The 18,082-nt window shown below is 56.5% G+C and overlaps 1 protein-coding gene across 1 annotated transcript; it reads left to right on the forward strand.

The window, feature by feature from the left end:
- The first annotated feature begins 5,425 nt into the window (after nucleotides 1-5,425).
- BAIAP2 (BAR/IMD domain containing adaptor protein 2) lies at nucleotides 5,426-18,082 on the forward strand. Its single transcript, XM_019621605.1, has 10 exons — nucleotides 5,426-5,493; nucleotides 6,582-6,945; nucleotides 8,752-8,979; nucleotides 9,677-9,872; nucleotides 10,438-10,639; nucleotides 10,734-10,802; nucleotides 11,303-11,465; nucleotides 11,698-11,796; nucleotides 12,640-12,674; nucleotides 16,426-18,082. Exons 1-10 carry the CDS (start codon nucleotides 5,426-5,428, stop codon nucleotides 16,493-16,495), a joined length of 1,494 nt encoding a protein of 497 aa, XP_019477150.1. The 3' UTR covers nucleotides 16,496-18,082.

Here is an 18,082-nt window from a genome sequence, read left to right on the forward strand (position 1 = left end):
TTTTTCCCCCTCCTCCTTAATGAATGAACCCAAAAAGATCATTAGTTTCTGTTGTGCCAGATCCATCTCCCTCTGGATGGTGTTTTGCTTAAATATTTTCAGTGCCTTCTGACGGGCGGCCCTTCCCCCAGCCCGCCCGGTGGCGAGCGCGTGCGGGAGGAGGCTGGCAAGTGAATCATGGCTGCGTGACTGCGGCGTGGGCTGCTCTGTGCTGATGGGGCCGTGCCTGTGCTGCTCAGGGCTGGGGGCTCAGAGCCCTTTGCACAGCTTTGGCTGCTGGCAGGCTGGAGAGCGGGGCTGCTGAGCATCCGTGGATGCATCCCATGGCATGGTGAGGGGCTGCGGTGCAGTGTTGTGATGCACCCCTGGCACAAATCTGTCTGAGGGATTTGATTTGGGTTAGTCTTGGAGCTGTCTCAGCATGGCAGGCTTTAACAAGAGGTTGGTGCATCTCTCTGCAGAGCTGCTCTGGCTGCAAGTGCTGCAGCACAGCGTTGTCCTCGCTGGGGAAAAGAGGAAGTTTAACCCCAAAGCTGGAAATTGCGTGCTGCTGTGTCTAAGAGAATAGATGTCATGTTGGGGACCAGATTTTGTTGCAACTGGTAGCTGATGGGCTGATAGCACAGCCCTGCCAAAGCGAATCTAAGCACCGCTGGGGCTGTGCACAGGAATGCAGTAAATAACTAGCAGATAGCTGGGAAAGTGACGCTGTTAATTGCACTAAAATCTGGGAGATTGGTTGTTCCCTCGGTAGCATGAATCAGGATAATCACAGAAGGAGAAAAAACCATTTCAGCAGCCATCTAGGCTGAGCGCAGCCCCTGTGCTGAGCTGAAGTGCTCTGAGCTGAGCTCATTTCATTTGCAGCCTCCCAGCTCCTGTGTCTGTACCGAGCTGCTTGTGCACGGTTAATTGGAGCATCTTCAGGAGGTGTTGCTGCAGTGTGACTGAGGTGTCCCGCGTGCAGGCTGGCACTTCCCTGAAAGCTGAGCAGCTGAAACCACTTTGGAGTGTTGGTGTCTCTGCAATCTGTTGCTCCTGATCTCTGCTGAGAGCAGACCTGTTGAGCAGCAAGGCGGCTCTGTGGGAGGAAATGCATGGCATCAGCACCTGGAGAGGGGTCCCCTCACCTACAAGAGCTGCTGGGTAGGGATGGGCAGTGCTGCTGGGGCCTCCTGAACTCCTGCGGGGTCCCCAGGGCTGCTGTGTTGCTGGGATTCCTACCACGCACTGGAGAAAGGAAGGAACCCACTGCAGCCAGGAGGAGCAGTGATGGTTTGGTGCTCCCACCACAAAGCAGCACCGATAGGGATAGTTCTGATAGGGCATCATCTGTGGGCAAAGAGGAAAACAGGATCAGGCTTTCATTCCTCTAATCTTTCAGCAGTAAGTATTTAGGAAGTGCTTATCTCGGCAAAAAAAGCCTTATGATGGCTTTTAAGCTTAAAGAGCAATGGAACTGCTCAACTGCTGGCTTTGTTCCCCAGTCTCAGATCAGAGTCCTCCCTTGATGCTGGAGGAGCTGCTCGTGTCTCATTGGGGGTTCTTGCTCTGTAAAACCTTTCTCTGGGCAGTGAGGGTGATGGTTTGGTTCTGTCATGGGAAAGCTGCTGTTGGCAGGTACATCCCAGTGCCGACATAACTCATCCCATTCAATAAAGCAATAAAATCATACTCTTTCTTTGAAGACTCATCCACTTAAGTTACTGTAGCACTCAGCAGCCAGGAATCTGATGCTCTGTCATCATCTCTGTGCTTAATGCTGTGGGAAGCAAATTGCTCCTATCTGCCTCCTCCATGTTCACAAGGTGACCACAGTTCATACCACAGCATGGGATTGGTCCAAGCCTGCTGGGACAGCCTGGCTTGTCTTCCCCGTGTCTCTTCAGTGCAGGTTTCCCCATGTATAAGGTAGAAAAAAGGGTGGGTGTTGCACACCTGTCCTTTTGGGGTTGCAGAGCTGGGGGTTGCTCGGAGCTGCTGCATGCACAGCAGTGCACAGTGAGAGCTTGGATGCCGTGCAGTTGTGGGGTCTGGTGGGCGAGGAGGGGCTTTGCAAAATGAGAGCACAGTGTGGCTTTCCATAAAGACAGACTCATTGCTTACAGCAGCTCAGAGCATGGTTTGGCTACTGCAGGGTTTGTCAGCGGAGGTGCAGCGGTTAATAAGGGCTGTGCTGCTGAAGGTGGCAATAATGCCAGTGTTTGAATTTCTGATGAATTAGTCCAGAGCTGTTGCACAGGGGAAGGGAAGTTTGGGCTGCGGTGCTGCCACAAGCTGCCTTCTCTGTTCTGTGGTTGCTGAGGTTTTAGGGTTTCAGATCTCGACCGAATGAGGCAGCAGCAGTGTGGGCTCAAGCTGTCCATCCATTGGTGCTGTGAGCAGTGGGGCTTCCCTGTGAGGCTGAGTTGGAGGTGGCCGTGGTCAGTGCAGGGACAGTCCCTGCTGCTGTCCCCGTGTGCTCCCGTGGGAGCGGTGTAAGCATTAAACACTGCTGTGCCAAATAACCCGGGGGTTTTTTAGAAACTTTGGTAATTGAAACCTCATTTTCTGTTCCCACCGGGAGAAGTAATTTTAGCGATGGGTCAAGAAGCACGGGCTGATGGGGAATGCGCACAACCGGGTTACGAGGGCTGATGTGAAAGTCAAACGGGGAGGAATTATGTAAAAGCTGCGGGGCTGCAGATGCCTTACCCCCGGTTTCCTTGTGCTTTGAGCCCTGGTGGGGCTGTGTCCAAATGCAGTGTCACAGCCATGGGCTGGGGCTGTGCTCCATGCTGGGCTGTCACATCCATCCCTGCTGCCTGAGTGCTGCTTCCTGGGGCTGTTCCTGTAACTCCCACAGCAGCTGCTGCAAATAAGCTCAACCAAGTGGATTGATTTCGATGAAGAAATGAAGCCTCAAGTCTCTCTTTCTCTGGCTGAGATGCCTCGTGGCCCTTATGGAAGGCAGGACTCAGCCCATGTAACGCACATCTCGGCACCAGATCCCAACATGGATCCCAACGTGGCTGCCCTGAGATGTCCCCAGGTTGAGAGGACATTTGGATGGCTGAGGGCTGGCTGCAGGAAGCTCTGTGCTGCAGGAGTGTGTTCCTGCAAGGAGCTGTGTACGTGGTGTTACATAAAGCATACAGGAATAGGGTGAAGCACTGCCCTGCAGAGCAGATGTGAGATGGCGGTGTAAGGGAGGAAGGCAGCTTGTTTCAGTGATGGGGAGCTGTTGGGCTCTGGTGGCAGGACCTGCTGGGCACAGCTCACCTGGGGTGACCACAATGGGGTGGAGATGGGGATGAGATACACCAGATGTCTGCTTGCTGGGGGGGCTGTTTCTTGCAGGGCTCTGTGGAGGAGATGTGGGGGCTTTGGGACGTGGCTCAGGCACCGGCTCCTCTAAAGTTGGATGCAGGGTGCACCCCTTGGCAAGGCTCGTTCTCAAAACCTGCTAAAGTAGAAAATTCAGCATAAAACCCAAAGCAAGGAGTGTAACCTCCATGCAAGGAGCAGCTTCTGGAGATGAGAGGGCATTTCGCTGCGAGCCAGGGGGCTGCTGGTCTCACCTCTGACCCTGTGCTGTGCTGTAGGCTTGGAGCTGCTCTTCCTTGAGACTATTTGACAGCTTAGAAGCTCTTTCTTGGTTAATCAGCCTAACTTTTATCTTATTTTATCCCATTACTTTCTAATTATTCTCCCTTGTGGTTCCTGAAATAGATCCCCTCTCCTCACAGCGGTCACTCCTTCCATGCAGTGCCTCCCACCCCATCACCCCGCACGCCAGCTTCCTCACCCCCATCTCCCACTGCTGAGTGCTGCCAGTTCCATCTCACCTCATCCCAGACAGGAGCTCTGTTTTGGGAGCTGCACAGGGCCACAGTCCCCTCCCTGCTCTGCATCTGGCTCAAGTTTGTGGCTGTGCCTTTGGTGGCCTTCTGGTGACATGCAGAGTGCCCCTTGTGTTTGCTCCCCTCTTGTCTGCACAGATCCTCCTCTCAGCCCATTTTGCTGTGCTGGCAGATGCAACCCATTGCTGATAAGGATCTGTCACGGTGATTTCTGCAGCAGAGCTCAGTGCCGTGGTGATTAGCATTGCCCTTGGCTTACATCCTTAACTAGTTCTTGTGTTCTTGGGTAGAACGGTTTGAACTAATTTCTTTTTTCAGTGCACCTGTGTTGTTATTAAGGACTTGGGTGAAGTTCAATAATGATACCGCTGCTCCACCTGTGCTAGCTGGCTGCTCTGGAGTGATTCACAGAGGCTTTCTGAATGGAGCATCCCCAGCTATGCTGAATGGTGCCGTGCCCTGCTGTGCATCCCTGAGCTGTGCCACCACGGGGCTCCTGGTGCCCCCAAGCAGCAGCTGTGTCCCCACCCCACCCTGCAGTGCTGCTCCCCTTGGGGCTGCCACCTGTGAGCACCCTGGGATGGGCTCCAGCCCCACCATGTGCCGCTGTGCTAATTGGGTCAGCGGCTCCGGTGACAGCGAGGTGATGCGCTCAGGAGCGGGGGATGGTGGGTTATCTGAGGTTTCTCCAACCTAGAAACCCAGAAAAGCATCTTGGAGCTGCCAGAGGCGCCTGCACAGGGCTCCATACTGCCAGCACTGCCTGGTTGGGTGCCCCTGTGGAGCGGGGGGCTTTGCCCTGTGAGATGAGATTTTTGTTTAGATGATGCTTAAAATGAGAATTTGAAGCTCTGTCCATAGGGTGGTGGCACCCAGTGGTGCCCGTGGGTTGTGCAGCACAGGTGTCACCCCCAGTGGGACACAGCGCTGTCATTGGAGTGAATCCCAAATGAGAGCTGGCCGGTGGGTGAGGCAGTGCTCACCATTTTGTGGGGTAATCCCCTGTACAAAGCACTGCTCAGAACAAACCCAAGGCATGCTGTGCTTATCTCCACGCAGTGCACAAAGCAGCGAGAGCACTAAATTTAGTGCACAGACTGCTTGCAAATGGACGTGTTCTAACTGGTCGCAGCTGTTAAGGCAAGCCCTTCGTTAGCAAAGTAATTAAAAGTATAGCTGCAAAGCAAGATTGGAATCGGGGATGTAAATAAGACTTTGCATGTTGTAGTCATTAAAACTGGAAGTCTCCCAGTGCTGGGAGAAGCTTACCTGCCTGGCTGGCAGCACACTGCATGGCCCTCCTGCGTTCCTTCCCAATCCCATATATTAAACTGCTGAGCTGAAGGTGCCAAGCTCTGTGCCTGCTGCTGCATCCCCGGGCTGGAGCATCCCTGCTGCCATGTGCACCCCTCTGGGCTCTGCACCCCAGGCTGGCACTGGTGGGGGTGGAGGGCATAGTGCTCAGCACACCTCTGCCCACACTGGAGCTGCTGTTCCTGCTCTGCCTGTGCCACCCCCAGGCTGTGTCCACATCCCCAGTCCAGCTCTCCCTGCAGCTTCACTTGGGGGATGCACAAACACCCATGGTACTAGACTTTCTGATTTTCTGGGAGAAAGAAATTTATCCTAGGAGTGATGCTTGTGGCTACAGGTGGGATATTTATCCATCCTTCAGCCCTGTTGGTGCTGTGGGGCTGCCCTACAGCAACCAGGTGCCAGCCTCCTCCTGCAGGGCCCCCCTTGTTGGGGTGGGGCGGCGGGGACTCCAGTTCTGCCCCGAGCCCTCTTTGATGTCTGGGACATCACTTAATCTTGTTGCTTTGTTGAGGTTTGCTCCATTTTGTGTGTCTGCTAATAAATACTGTAGCACACTAAAAATAACCAATAAACATGAAGAAAGCAGCAAAGCTGCTTTGGGCCCTGAATTTCCAGTTCAGTTCCTGTCTCAGGGAGGGAGGCTCCTGGAGCAGGTTCAGCAGTGCCCAGGCTGCTTATAGCTTTCTGGTGCTGCTGTCCTGGTAGGAGGCAATGGCAGCAATGTGTCCCCACTCGGTGCAGGATGGGTCCTGACGCTGGGGGTGTGCAATGCTCCTCGTGGGGTTTGGTGCTGGCTGCTCCTTGCAGAGGAGCTGGGGACAGAGCGAGGGCAGGAGAGGAGGAAGGGGCTGGTTTAGGAGATGGAAACATCTCATGTGCTCTGATGGATGCGGTCGCTGTGCTGTTCTGAAGCTCTGTGCCATGCTTGCACTGCATGGGTCTGCTCCATGTGCTGTTTTCTGCTCCACACCAAACGTGCCCCGCTCCTGCTGGCAGAGTGTGTGCGGGCACAGCCAAGCAGTCAAGCTGGCAGAAGCCATGTAGGTGGAGCAGGAGCTGTGCCAGCAACAGAGCCTCCTTCTGCTGTGTCTGCAGCATCCCTGCCCGGTGCTGGCAGGGGCTCTGCTGGGGCCGGCATCGAGGAATGGCTGCTTGCAGCAGAAAGCTCAGTGCCAGGGGGGGATGCTGTGCGGACACTCATGGGATGTGCACCTCATGCACGCTATTCTGGGCTGTGGCACCCAGCAGCACTGCCCCAGCCCCACATCTTCTGTGTGCATTGCTGTCCCGGGGGTGCAGGAGAGGAGATGAGCGGGGGCTGCTGCCAGCATTGGGGTGGGGGAGGGCCCAGACAGCCTCCAGTGCCCGTTTGGTGAGAGGGCGGCTGCACAGTACGGCTCAGCCCGCGCGCTGAGTCAGCAGCTCTGCGTGGGGTTCTGATGAATACGGGTGGGTTGGAGGGGACGTGCAGGCACATGTGTATGTGTCCTGTGCTGAGGAGCCCCTGTGGGCATCCCCCGAGCTGGCTCTGCTGCTACTCCCACCCACAAGCATCTCCCCTGCTAACAGGTGTGGGTGCTTGTGGGGCACACCGGGTATCACGGTCACCTCTCTGCTCCTCCTTCTCCTCCAGTACATCGAGGCCATCAGCAACAAGCAAGGTGAGCTGGAGAATTACGTCTCTGATGGCTATAAGACAGCTCTGACCGAGGAGAGGCGGCGGTTCTGTTTTCTGGTGGAGAAGCAGTGTGCTGTGGCCAAGAGTGCGATCACCTACCATGCCAAGGTGAGAAGGGGCTGCTATGTGCCTGGGGAGCTTGCAGCAACGGGGAGCAGGCTGAGATGGTGCAAGTGTGCAGAATGTGCAGAGCCCTGCAGTTGGGAGCTGCAGGTGTTGGAAGGGCAGCAATGCAGTGGTGCTGCAGGAAGGCATGCTGGAAGCTGCCATGGGCAGCTCTTGGCCAGAAGGGTTTTGGGGTACGGTCACCTAATGGGTGTGCTGTTGCTGTCTGCCTTCTCCTGATGCAGTTTCACTTGCACAGGGTGGGAGGTAGTGGTGGGTGCGTAGGGCTGTATTCACCTGCATGCATTATGTTCACCATATGCCTGGTCATTGTGGTTTGGGAGCTCCTCCAGATGTTCATTCATCGGCTCCTCCTGGTTCATAAATGGAGAAGAAATGCAAAGCAGGTGATGTTCTTGCTCTGATCAGAGTTCCTGCAGAGCTGCTAGAGGGCCCCTTCCCACCCACATCTCCCCTTGTGCGTAGCAAAGGAAGGAATCAAACCTAATAGCATCTGCTCCAGCCCACTGTCCACTTCCAAGCCTGATTACAGGGCTGGGGTCATCCCCTGGGCTGCACAGGGCTGGAGCAGAGCCCATAGGCAGGCTGCGTGCACACAGCTCCCAGCAGCCTCGTGCTCCCCTCCTGCGTGTTCCCTGCCACCCCCCAGCACTCGTGGCACCCATCTGTCACCGCCGCGCTTGGCACCGGGGAGCAACGGGAAGAATTGGGCTTAGTCAGCGCCATCCTCGTGCTGCGCTCTGGGGCTGAATCAGTCACCAACATATGCTTGCTTCAAAGGGGAAAAATCCCCCCGCCCAAGATGGGTGGTGGCACCTGCAGTGCAGCTGTGGCCATGGCACGGTGCTGCTCCTGCTCTTGCTGCAGTTTGCAGAGAGAGGGGCTGAGCTGTGGCGCAATGTCAGCACTGAGTGCTGTGCATGGGCTGCAAACACGGTGCATGGGCACAGTGGCCAGTGGTAGGTGGGCAATAGGAAACCTTTGGGGCATCTGTGCAGGGTGTGGGAGGTTTTTTTTTTTTTTGGTGTGTGCATTGGGTTGTGCTCCCATGAGAGCTCCTGCAGGAGAGCAGTGCCATCCCCTGCACCTCAGCTCTGCTCCAAGTGTGCTGTATGTGGGGCTGAACACTGTGTTTGGCTGAGGAGTGACCTGGAGGGGTGGGATTGGGACATCTGCTCCCGTGGGGCTGTGTGATGGGATGCTCTTAGTTGCCATGGCTGCATTAGCTGGCTGAGGTCAGCTCTGTCCCCTTGCTGCAGCCAGGAGCAGCATGCTGGCTGTGGGTGGTGGAGGCTGCTAGGGTCAAGCAGCCCCAAACAGAAGCTCATCCCTGAGCCTGTGTCACAGTGCACAGCACGAGTGTGACCCTCCTGTCTCTGTGTGCAGTGAAGGTGTCACAGGCATCTGTCACATTAACGTGCCCCCGCTGCGGTCACTGCGGCTTGTGACATTGGAGTGTCGCTGGGAATCCTGACCTGCAGTTTAATGGTGATTTTATTGGATGGGGGAGGAGGAGAGTTGTGCATCCCTGCAGCCTGCATGAGCCATGCACCAGGAGTGGGGCTGTGAGAGATGTTCCCTTTCCCTTCCCTCTTTTGTCACTCTTCCTGGCTTTGCTGCTAGCAGAGCCTGGAAGCAGTGGGTCCCCCAGGTCTTCCTTTGCTCTTGCCATATGTAAAGGAGCCCATCCAGTGTGCTGTGCCCACATATGGTCCTTTCTTTCCGAAGCTCCTGCAGGGTTGGGTGCTGTCCATCCCTGTGCCCTCATGCTGCATTCCCTCCTTGCAGGGGAAGGAGATGCTGACACAGAAGCTCCCGCTGTGGCAGCAGTCATGCTCTGATCCCAACAAGATCCCGGACCGTGCCATCCAGCTGATGCAGCAGATGGCTGCCAGCAGCAATGGCACCATCATGCCTAGCCCTCTGTCTACATCCAAGTCCAACCTCATCATCTCTGACCCCATTCCTGGTGCCAAACCTCTCCCTGTTCCCCCGGAGCTGGCACCTTTCGTCGGAGTAAGTATCTTGGTGGTGGAAGTTGTCCTGCCCTTCTGAGCAAAGCTGGAGGGATGAGCCCAGGCCAGCGTCACCGTTGTCCTCAGCAAGTTGCCTTTGTCACATGTGGCTCTGGGGGGCTTGGGTGGGGTGGTGGGCAGCTAGGGGTTGCACTCACCTGGCTGTGGGGCTGGCATTGGCAAGGTGGGACCAAGGCACCCAATAAAAATGCATGGAGGAACCTTGCATGATGGAAGTGCTCTTAGGGAAGGATCTCTTGCCTAGTGCTGGAGGCTGATGCACCCTGCAGAAGTGCACGGAGCAATCTTGCATGGTGGAATTGCTCTTAAATATGGGTGTCCTGGCCAGTGCTGGGGGCTGAGGCACCCTGCAGAAGTGCACAGAGCAACCTGGTGTGATGGAACTGCTCTCAGAAAAGGGTCTCCTGCCCAATGCCAGAGGCCAAGCTGTGTTGCAAAGGTGCATGGAGCAACCTTGCATGGTAGAAGTACCCATAGTAAAGGATCTCCTGCCCAATGCCAGGGGTGACAACTGAGCAGTAGAGCTCAGGAGGGGTTTGGTGGGTGTAAGGCAGCTCGCAGCAGCGTGTCAGGAGGAAGCTGAACCCCGCAGGCGCTGCGTGCCCATCCCCAGAGCTCGCTAGGTGCCCTAATGGAGCCGTCCCCATCTTCCCCTCCCTCCCCTCCTCTCTCCATAGCGCATGCAGGAGGCCATGCCGGCGGTGAATGGAGTCTCGGGCCCAGACAGTGACGATTACAACCACTGGTCTGAGGTGAAGCCAGCACAGCCCAAATCTTTATCTCCTCCCCAGCCTCAGAAGCAGCTGAGCGACTCTTACTCGAACACGCTTCCCGTTCGCAAAAACGTGACCCCGAAAAACAGCTACGCCTCAGGTGAGGTTTCCTGGTGCCCGGTGGCAGAGTGGTGCCATCCACGCTGCCAGAGATGGTGTTAGGGAATGAGTAGAGCCAATTTCTGAGCCCACAGATAGGATTTCCAGGAGGAAAATGTTGAGGAATAGGAAGGAGGATGCACAGCGTTGGCTGCTCCTTTGTGGCTGTTGGGTGGTGCCAAGAACAGGGGCTGCATTCTGCCTGGGCTTCCATGTGTCTGCACAGTGCTGAAGGACGAGGGTGCTGCTGCCTCATGCAGTGGGACTGGGGCAAAACCCTCCAGTGTGGCAGAAGAAGAGGGCATATTTGGGAAAGAATCAACACATGAGACTCCAAGACAGTGTAGGACACTTGGGTGCCAGAGGTGAAGGTGGGCACAGAGGTGCCAGAGGCTGCAGGGTGATGGGTGATGTGCATAGTGCCAGGGGGGTGAATGGCTGCTGTGCAGAGGCATCAGGGGGGTGAACCAGACACAAGGGCTTTACTGGGGCAAAATAAAGGAGCTGGAGTTCTGGGTTCTGAAGAGATGAAGGACTGAGCCCTTGTTGTCATTATCTCCTGCCAGCTGAGAACAAGACACTGCCACGCTCCAGCTCCATGGCTGCAGGGCTCGAGAGGAACGGCAGGACGAGGGTGCAGGCCATTTTCTCTCATGCTGCTGGGGATAACAGCACCCTCCTGAGCTTCAAGGAGGGAGACCTCATCACGCTGCTGGTGCCGGAGGCCAGGGATGGGTGGCACTACGGAGAGAGCGAGAAAACAAAACTGTGAGTGCTGCTGCCCTTGGGGCTGGCTTCAGGGAGCTCGGTTCAGCCTTCTTCATCAGTACTCATCATCTGATGCCTTGCCTTTGTCTTGCAGGAGGGGCTGGTTTCCTTTCTCCTATACACGTGTCCTTGACAACGATGGCAGTGAGCGGGTCCATGCGAGGTAGGAGCACCAAGTGTTGGCACATCTTGGGGCCTTGCAGGGTGGGGACTCTGTGTTTCCCCCAAGAGTAGAGTTGCTGCCTTGGGATGGGATGACTCTGTTTTCCCCTAGACAAGAGACGTGGCTCTGGGGATAACTCCAGGTGTGGAACAGAATGGATTTGGTAGGAACTCTTTGTGAAGTCCCTGTGGGACAGTGTGCACAAATGCCAACGAACGTCCTCTTTGGTTGGGATACCAAAGAATGTCCTTTGGTGCGGCGGGGAACAGCATTTGGTGCTGGTGACACCTGTGCTGCAGCTCCATGCCCCCTGGGGCATTGTGGAGCTCAGCTGCTTCCAGTGCCTCGTTTGGGGTGGTGGGGATGGAGATGTTGGACACGGATGGGGACAGAAGGCGCCGCAGGAGGGATGCTCTGGGGAGGGCTCTATGCATCTTGCCCCTCTTCCTGGTGCTGTGCGGTGCTGGCTACTGCTGACAGTCCTGCTGTCCCCTCCCCAGCCTGCAACAGGGGAAGAGCAGCAGCACGGGCAACCTGCTCGACAAAGATGACATTGCCATCCCACCGCCCGACTATGGCATGTCCTCACAAGCCTTCCCATCGCAGAACGTCAACACCTTCAAGCAGAGGCCGTACAGCGTGGCTGTGCCCGCCTTCTCCCAGGTGAGCCACGCTACCACGATCACTGATGGGGCTTTGCTGAACGAGGGGATGTTTTAAAATGGGAGATGCTTGAATGAGTCTCAGAGCTTTGGTCTCTCCTGGACCAGTGTCCCATCTGTGTTTTTAAAGCGGAAAGAAACATGTTGAAGTGTGCTCTTGGTGTGAGCGTGGTGCAAACCACGTGCCTGTGACCGGGAGCTCCTCTCCAACGGGGTGTGTTCATTGTTTATAGGACTACCTTATGCCCTATGGTTGTGCAATTAAAGACTATTCCAGTGGCCTCTGCCAACCACCACCCGCCCACTACAAGCCTTACGCTAGGTCGACAGCTGTAAGTCCGAGCGCACGCAATGTTGCCATTGGGACCTGCAGTTGCCTGGTTTTGTCTGGCTGCCCTCATGCCTGGCCCAGTCCCAGCCCCTTCCAAGCATCTCTCCTGACAGAGAAAGGGACGGGGAAGAGGGGGAAGCAGTGGGAGAGAAGGGAATGAAGGGGAGAAGGTCAGCTTGGCTTTCCTGGGTGCAATGGGCAAGGCACGAGGGGCCATGGCACAAAGCGGCACTGTGAGCCCCCGATGGACAACACTTGCTGACTCCATGGCAGTCTCCCACCGGAAATGAGCTGCTCAGAGGGAAGGTTTTCTCTTGGCTGTGGTGGTTCCAGGGGCACGGGTGCTGCTGGACACCAGTGGCTGTCCCTGGAATGCTGGGAGCTGTGGGGGACCCTGGGACATTGACTGGTTCCAGTGCTGCCCTGTGAACCACCACTGAGAGCTGAAGGAGAAAATGGTCCCAAGCCCCACATGGTTTCTGGTGGGAGTTAATGCAGCACAAACCCCTTCCACAGAGCATTTCACTGATGTACCTCAGACTTCTGACCCCTTTCTGAGTGTCTCGCATCTCAAAAGTCTGGGGCTGGGCAGAGCAAGCCAGGTTCAGCTCTTGCTTCCCCTTATCCAGACCAAGTCCTGTTCCAAAGAGAATGGTGCAGCTCTACCCCGCTGTCTGAATCCTGTTGAAACCATCTCCATCCTCTCCCTTCCATCTCCAAATGCATCGGTTCTTGCCCAAGCATCCCCTGGTGCCAGTGCACTTTGGTCAGTCCTTGTGGCGCTCAGTGGCCTCAGAAGGGGTGCAGCCCATGTCTCACTGTGCTTCCTCTCCTCCTCCTGTAGGGTCTCGATGACTATGGGACGAGGTCTGTGAGCAGGTAAGCCTTCACCTTCCCATCGCCTAACATGAAAGCGAATTGTCGGTGTGCGCTCCGGGTGAAGCTGTGGTGCGGTGTCCCTGGGGAGGGGGGCTGTGCCTGCTGGCCTGGGATTTGGCCACGTGGAGATCTTGGAGCAGAATGGGACCCAGTGTATCTCACAGAGAGCAGGTCCCGGGGCCAGCCCCAGCTGCACCCAACCTCACACCCCATGGGGCCACTGCCTCTCCAAGGAGCCCCATGTCTCTGCAGCCACCTCTTGGGCTGAGCTCTTGGGGTTCCCCTGCTCCCTTCTCCCCCTGCAGAAGCCCCATCCCCAGGTGCTGGGGACCCCTGTCCCTGGTCAGAGCACGGGATAAACACGCGGGCAATGAGTGAAGCAGCACTGGGGCAGCTCCTCTGCTTTGTTCCACAGCGGCAGCAGCAGTCTGGTATCAACGGTGTGAGGACACCGGGCTCACGGCGGCACTGTGCTGCTCAGAAGAGCGTTCTGCTTCTCTCTCCTCCTCCTTTTTTTCTTTTTTTTCCCTCCCTTCCTTTTTCTCTTTCTCCACTTTCGGATTTTAAATTCTCTCGTGATCTTCAAGGAAACCATGGTGCTTCTCCACCCCTCCCCGGTGTTCACAGTGCCCTTGTTTCTGACGCCTTTTCAGAGCAGAAACTGCCGATCGGTCTGTGCTCGCTTTGAAGCAGCCTGGATGCAGTTTACACTTTTAGTGGGACCCAGTTTTTTGTACTACTTTGTGAATGTTAGAGATGCACTATCCCTCCTCTGGGGCTTTACACGAGCCGCGGACGCGGGCAGGATGCCCCAGGATGGACCCAATATGCATGGCCTGGTGTACGTACTGTTACCGAGCACCCGCTGGGCTGCGGGGCGGCGCGGGTCCCGCACCCCAAATCCACTTCCACCCAGCTATAGTGTGAAGTGGATGGGGCTGAGCTCCTGGCACCGGAGCGGCTGCTGCTCCGCTGGGCTCAAGGGCGGCCCCGCAGGTCCCTCCTCGTTGTTTTATAAATATATATATATATTTTTTGTAGCAAGGTATCGTTACCTCACCTTCGTGCTGGGGGCCAAGGGGCTGGGCACGGTCCGTCCCAGCATCACAGAGCTGGCCACGCTTCCTTTCTTTTTTCGGATGTGATTTTTAAGACCTCTCACGTGCCCGTTTATTAGGATATGGCTGGCAGAGCGCGCAGCCACACGGACCAGGTTTTGTTTTATACACTATGAGCAGACAGTGATGAGACCCTCCTGCAACGATGTCACGATTTTGCTAAAGATTTTTAACCCCCAGGGTATGTCACAGTGAATGACTGAAAGTAGAGGGGAGACGACCACCCTAGCAGAACTTGGATGGAGATTGTAAAGTGCTGAGACCTTTTTACTTAAAAAAAAGCCACAAAAGCCAGAGAGAACCGTGCCCTGTATCGAGTTACTGTTTGAATAAAAGTTTTATTTATTGCATTGAGCTGGGCCTCGGTGTCTTTTTCGGCTGCCGTGCTGTGCGCTGCCATCACCGCCCGCATTGCCATGCCCTTTTGTTTTTGTTGTTGCCATTCTCCATCCCTCCATGCCAAGGGCCATACCCATCCCATCAGTGCCCAGTGCCTGCGCTCAGCTTGGACCGGTTTGTGTTGAAGCAGCTTTGCTAAGGGGTTAAAGCTGTTTAACCCTGTTCTCTGCTCTGTGCTGCATCTCTGCTCCCTTCAGTGCTGCATGCCAGTGGGGTGCCCCATGCCCACTGCCTGGCTCCCAGAGAGGCTGTGGGGGCTGCTGCTCAGCTCTCCATATTGGTCTGGGGGCATTGGGAAGGAAGCAGACCCCCTCCCCCCTCCTCTCCTGCCCTCTCCTCCTTGCAGGTCTGCGCCACTCGCAGCCACGTGCCTCCTTCTCCTCCTCACAGGGTGTGCTGCTGGACTCACCACTCAATCAGTCCCACTTTTCCTCGTCTTTCTTTTATTTTTACTTTATTTTTCCCTTCTGCCTCCTCTACCCGGAGCTGCCTCCACCCAGTTCTTCTCATTAACCACCACCATTTGTTCCCATCAAGGCATGCCGGTGTCCTCCAACCTGCCTTCTCTTTCCCTTGCAGCCCCGATGTTGAAGTGGCCAGGTTTTGAGATGCCCCCTGCCCATAGTTAGTAAGTTGACGGTCTCTCCGCGTGCCCCTCTCTGTGCTGGGCGCTGACGCTGGGCAGGCGGTGCCTCCGCTCTCCTACACCCGTGCTGTGTGAGCCCTCGGTCACTGCTTGTCCCCATCCCGGTGGTGGGACCCTGCACACCCAGCCCTGCTGCTCAGCTCTGCACATCGCTGCTGTGCTGCGGACGCTGCTGCTGCTGCTGAGCTTCTGCAGAGGGGTCCCAGCTTCTCGCCCGCTGCTGCTGCTGCTGCCCACCCTGCTCTGAGCCCCATAACCAACCTTTGGTTGTAGGTCACCAGTGGCACCTGGACCCTGCAGAGCTGTGCCTGGGGCAGAGCCAACATGTGGTCACTAATGACATTTTTTGAGCAGCTTCTCTTGCTTATAGACATGGGTGCCAACCCCCACCTGGCTCTGGGGCTGTGCCTTGGAGCTGCCCCCCCATCTTGGGATGGAGCTCTGTGTGCCCCGTGCTGTTTCTGCTGTGGTGCAGAGCTGTGGGTTCCCGTCCCAATAGCTCTTCCTTTCCAGAACTAAAACAGTTAAATAATAGCCCCCGGTGACTCATCAAAGCCTCCTTTTCTACTCTTTCAGTCTCAAGAATCTATTTTGGCATCCTAAGGGGAAAACTGATCTAAGCATCTGCATTAATTAGGTGGGAAATTAATTACCCTATTTTTAAGCATAAAGCCATTTATCTTTTGAGAAAAGGAAAAACAAGCATCCAAAGGTGAGGCATCGTGAGGGGCAGCACCTGCTGTCCTGGCCCCACTGCCGATGCTGTGGGTACTGCTGTGGGTGGAGACAGCTGATAGCACAGCTGATAGCGTGGCTGTTCCTAATGCCAATTACCCCATGTCTGTGCTCATGGTTCGCTCTTGGGCTGTTCCAGCCATGGGACTGGGCAAAGGACCCCAGGAGGGTGCCACGACTAGGTGCAGGTGGCATAGCACAAAGGTGAGGGGTTGTGCAGCTGCTGGGGAGGGCTGGGGGCTGCCAGCAGAGCCAGGCTGTTTGCACACAGGAGGTGGTGTAAGGCACTGTGCAGGGCGTGTGCATGTCGACGTGGTGGCAGATGCTGTGTGCAGCAATCCGCCTGCCAGGGAAAACGCTCTGCGAGTGTGGGCGGCTGCAGGATGGTGCTGGGCATGCAGTAGGAGCCCATCCTCTCCCTGTTTCTGCCTCTCGGACATTTTTGCTGCTTCCATGTAGCTTGGCACGGAGCTGTGCGCTCTGCTCTTGTCCCAGCACGTCCCATGGCAGCGGGTGCAGGGAGCTCTGCCTTGTGCACCGCGCAGCCGCCCCTGCAGCACCGGCTGACCTCAGGATTCTCCCCGAGGGAGGTGCCAGAGCAGCTTCTGCACCCCGCACCCACCCCTATTTTTTTCCCTTTGGAAGAGCTCAGCTCTAGGCCTGCTGAAAAGCAAGGTAGGAGGAAGCTCCACGTGGACGACACCTTGCACTCAGGGCTGTGCTGGGCCGCCTGCAGCCATCGGAGCATCCCTGCAGCCAGAGCTGGCGGGGGTCTCACCGTGTCGTCGTCCCATCGCCCCACACCTGCACTCCCCGAGCCTCTGCTAAACTCTGCCCTCCTCTCTCCCTGCAGAAACCCCTTTGCCAACGTCCAGCTGAAACCGACCGTGACGAACGACCGCTCGGCGCCGCTCATCAGCTGATGCCGGGAGCGCTGCCGCCCCGTGGCACTGCCGCCGCCTCGTCGCCCGGCGCATGGCTGCCTCCCAGAGCCGCCTTTTTAGGCAGAGTTTATTTAATCCTGCTGCTTTGAAAAGCCAAAGGCTAAAGCTATAGTGCCCCGATTTCCTCTCTTCTCTAGATCCAGCTCGCTGCTTGCAGTGGTGGTGGGCAGGTGGCTGCCAAACAGCCTGATGCCCGCCCAGGTGGCACAACCCCGTGCTCCTAGCTCGTGCCCCATAGCCAGGTTTGCTTCTAGGAGCGGCAGCAGCTTGCAGGGGAGGGAGGAAGGCACGGGGGACACCCCGCTCTCATGGGATGCAGTGGCAACGGGCGGGCGGGAGGGCCCCAATCTCACCTTAAGCAAAGAGTTGCTGGTGCCAGTGCTGCAGCCCTGGGTCAGGGCTGGACTCTGCTCCCGGGGCTGCTGCAGTGCCATGGCCGTGTACATAGGGGGGGGTGTTACGGTACTGCTGTAGGATATAAGCTAAGAAATACTCGAGGAGCAGAGGGCTCCGTGGATATGTGCCATGGGATAGCCAGCGCTGCTGTGCCTCCTTCCCAGGCTCAGCCCCAGAGCCCTCCTGCTTTGCTGCTTCTCTTCCACTATTCCTAGGGCTGCATGAGACTGAAATATATACGCATATATACTCGCACCCCCGGCCCTGCCAAAGGGGAAGGGGTTTTTGGAGCAGGAGCCGCATCTTTGCCGCATGATGCAGCTGGCACCAGTGAGGCACGGCTGGGAGCAGTGCTCAGAGGTTCTGCCTTTCCCATTGTGTTGCACTTTTTTAATTGTTTGAGCGCAGAGGACCGCTCGGGTTGCTGTGACTGTAGGTTTAGCCCAGGTGGCAGAGAGCTGACTGCGTTGGTCACTGCTGGTGGGGTTCTGCTATGGAGGGGCTTTCCAGTTAGAGCCAGCTGCTGGCACTGCTGTGCCCCCTCCCATGGCTCGTGAAAGTGCCCTGCAGGAGAGCATCCTCACCCAGTGCCGAAGTGATGCTGGCTGCACCCAGGGTACGTTTTGCTCTTGGACACATCACTGCTTCTTCTGTGGAGCTGGAGCAGCACTGTGACCCCCAGCATTCTGCCCACCACAGCCCACCTCCAGGTGCTGTCCTCCGGCACCCTTGCATCGCACGTGGGAAGCCACCACCTTGTCCCTAAGTACGCCCATCCCAACAGCACCCCAAAATGCAGTGCAGGGGTTGCACCCTGCCCAATGTGCCCCACGGATGGTGGCAACTGTGCCAACCCCAGGTCTCACCGTGTGGTGCCAACTCTTCTGCCACGCGCTGAGAGCCACTGTGTTGTGCCTCAGGGCAACAAGAGCCAGGGGCAGGGGAAGGCTCCGCTGCATCTCGGGGCCTTCAAGGAGGGCTGGGGGGGCTCACAGCCGGGGTAGGGGTGTCAGGATGGGGTGTGCCTTGTCACCAGCCCCGTGTCGTCCTCTTCCAGCCCCATACGAGGGGCTGCTGAGCCCGGGGTTTCACTGCACCTCCTGCCTTGGTGGGCACCTGCAAGATGTAACCTGAAATTGTTTTGTTTTGTTTTTTAATGAGAGGAAAAAA

The sequence above is a fragment of the Meleagris gallopavo genome, chromosome 20 (genome assembly GCF_000146605.3).
Source record: "Meleagris gallopavo isolate NT-WF06-2002-E0010 breed Aviagen turkey brand Nicholas breeding stock chromosome 20, Turkey_5.1, whole genome shotgun sequence".
In the NCBI taxonomy this organism is placed as follows: Eukaryota; Metazoa; Chordata; class Aves; order Galliformes; family Phasianidae; genus Meleagris; species Meleagris gallopavo.

Bases quoted from the DNA above. Each gene is read 5' to 3' on its own strand.
- BAIAP2 (XM_019621605.1), top strand. From the start codon at position 5,426: ATGGTACTAGACTTTCTGATTTTCTGGGAGAAAGAAATTTATCCTAGG. The intron at 6,946-8,751 runs GTGAGAAGGGGC...CCCTCCTTGCAG, and splicing joins CGATCACCTACCATGCCAAG to GGGAAGGAGATGCTGACACA. The intron at 12,675-16,425 runs GTAAGCCTTCAC...CTCTCCCTGCAG, and splicing joins GGGACGAGGTCTGTGAGCAG to AAACCCCTTTGCCAACGTCC.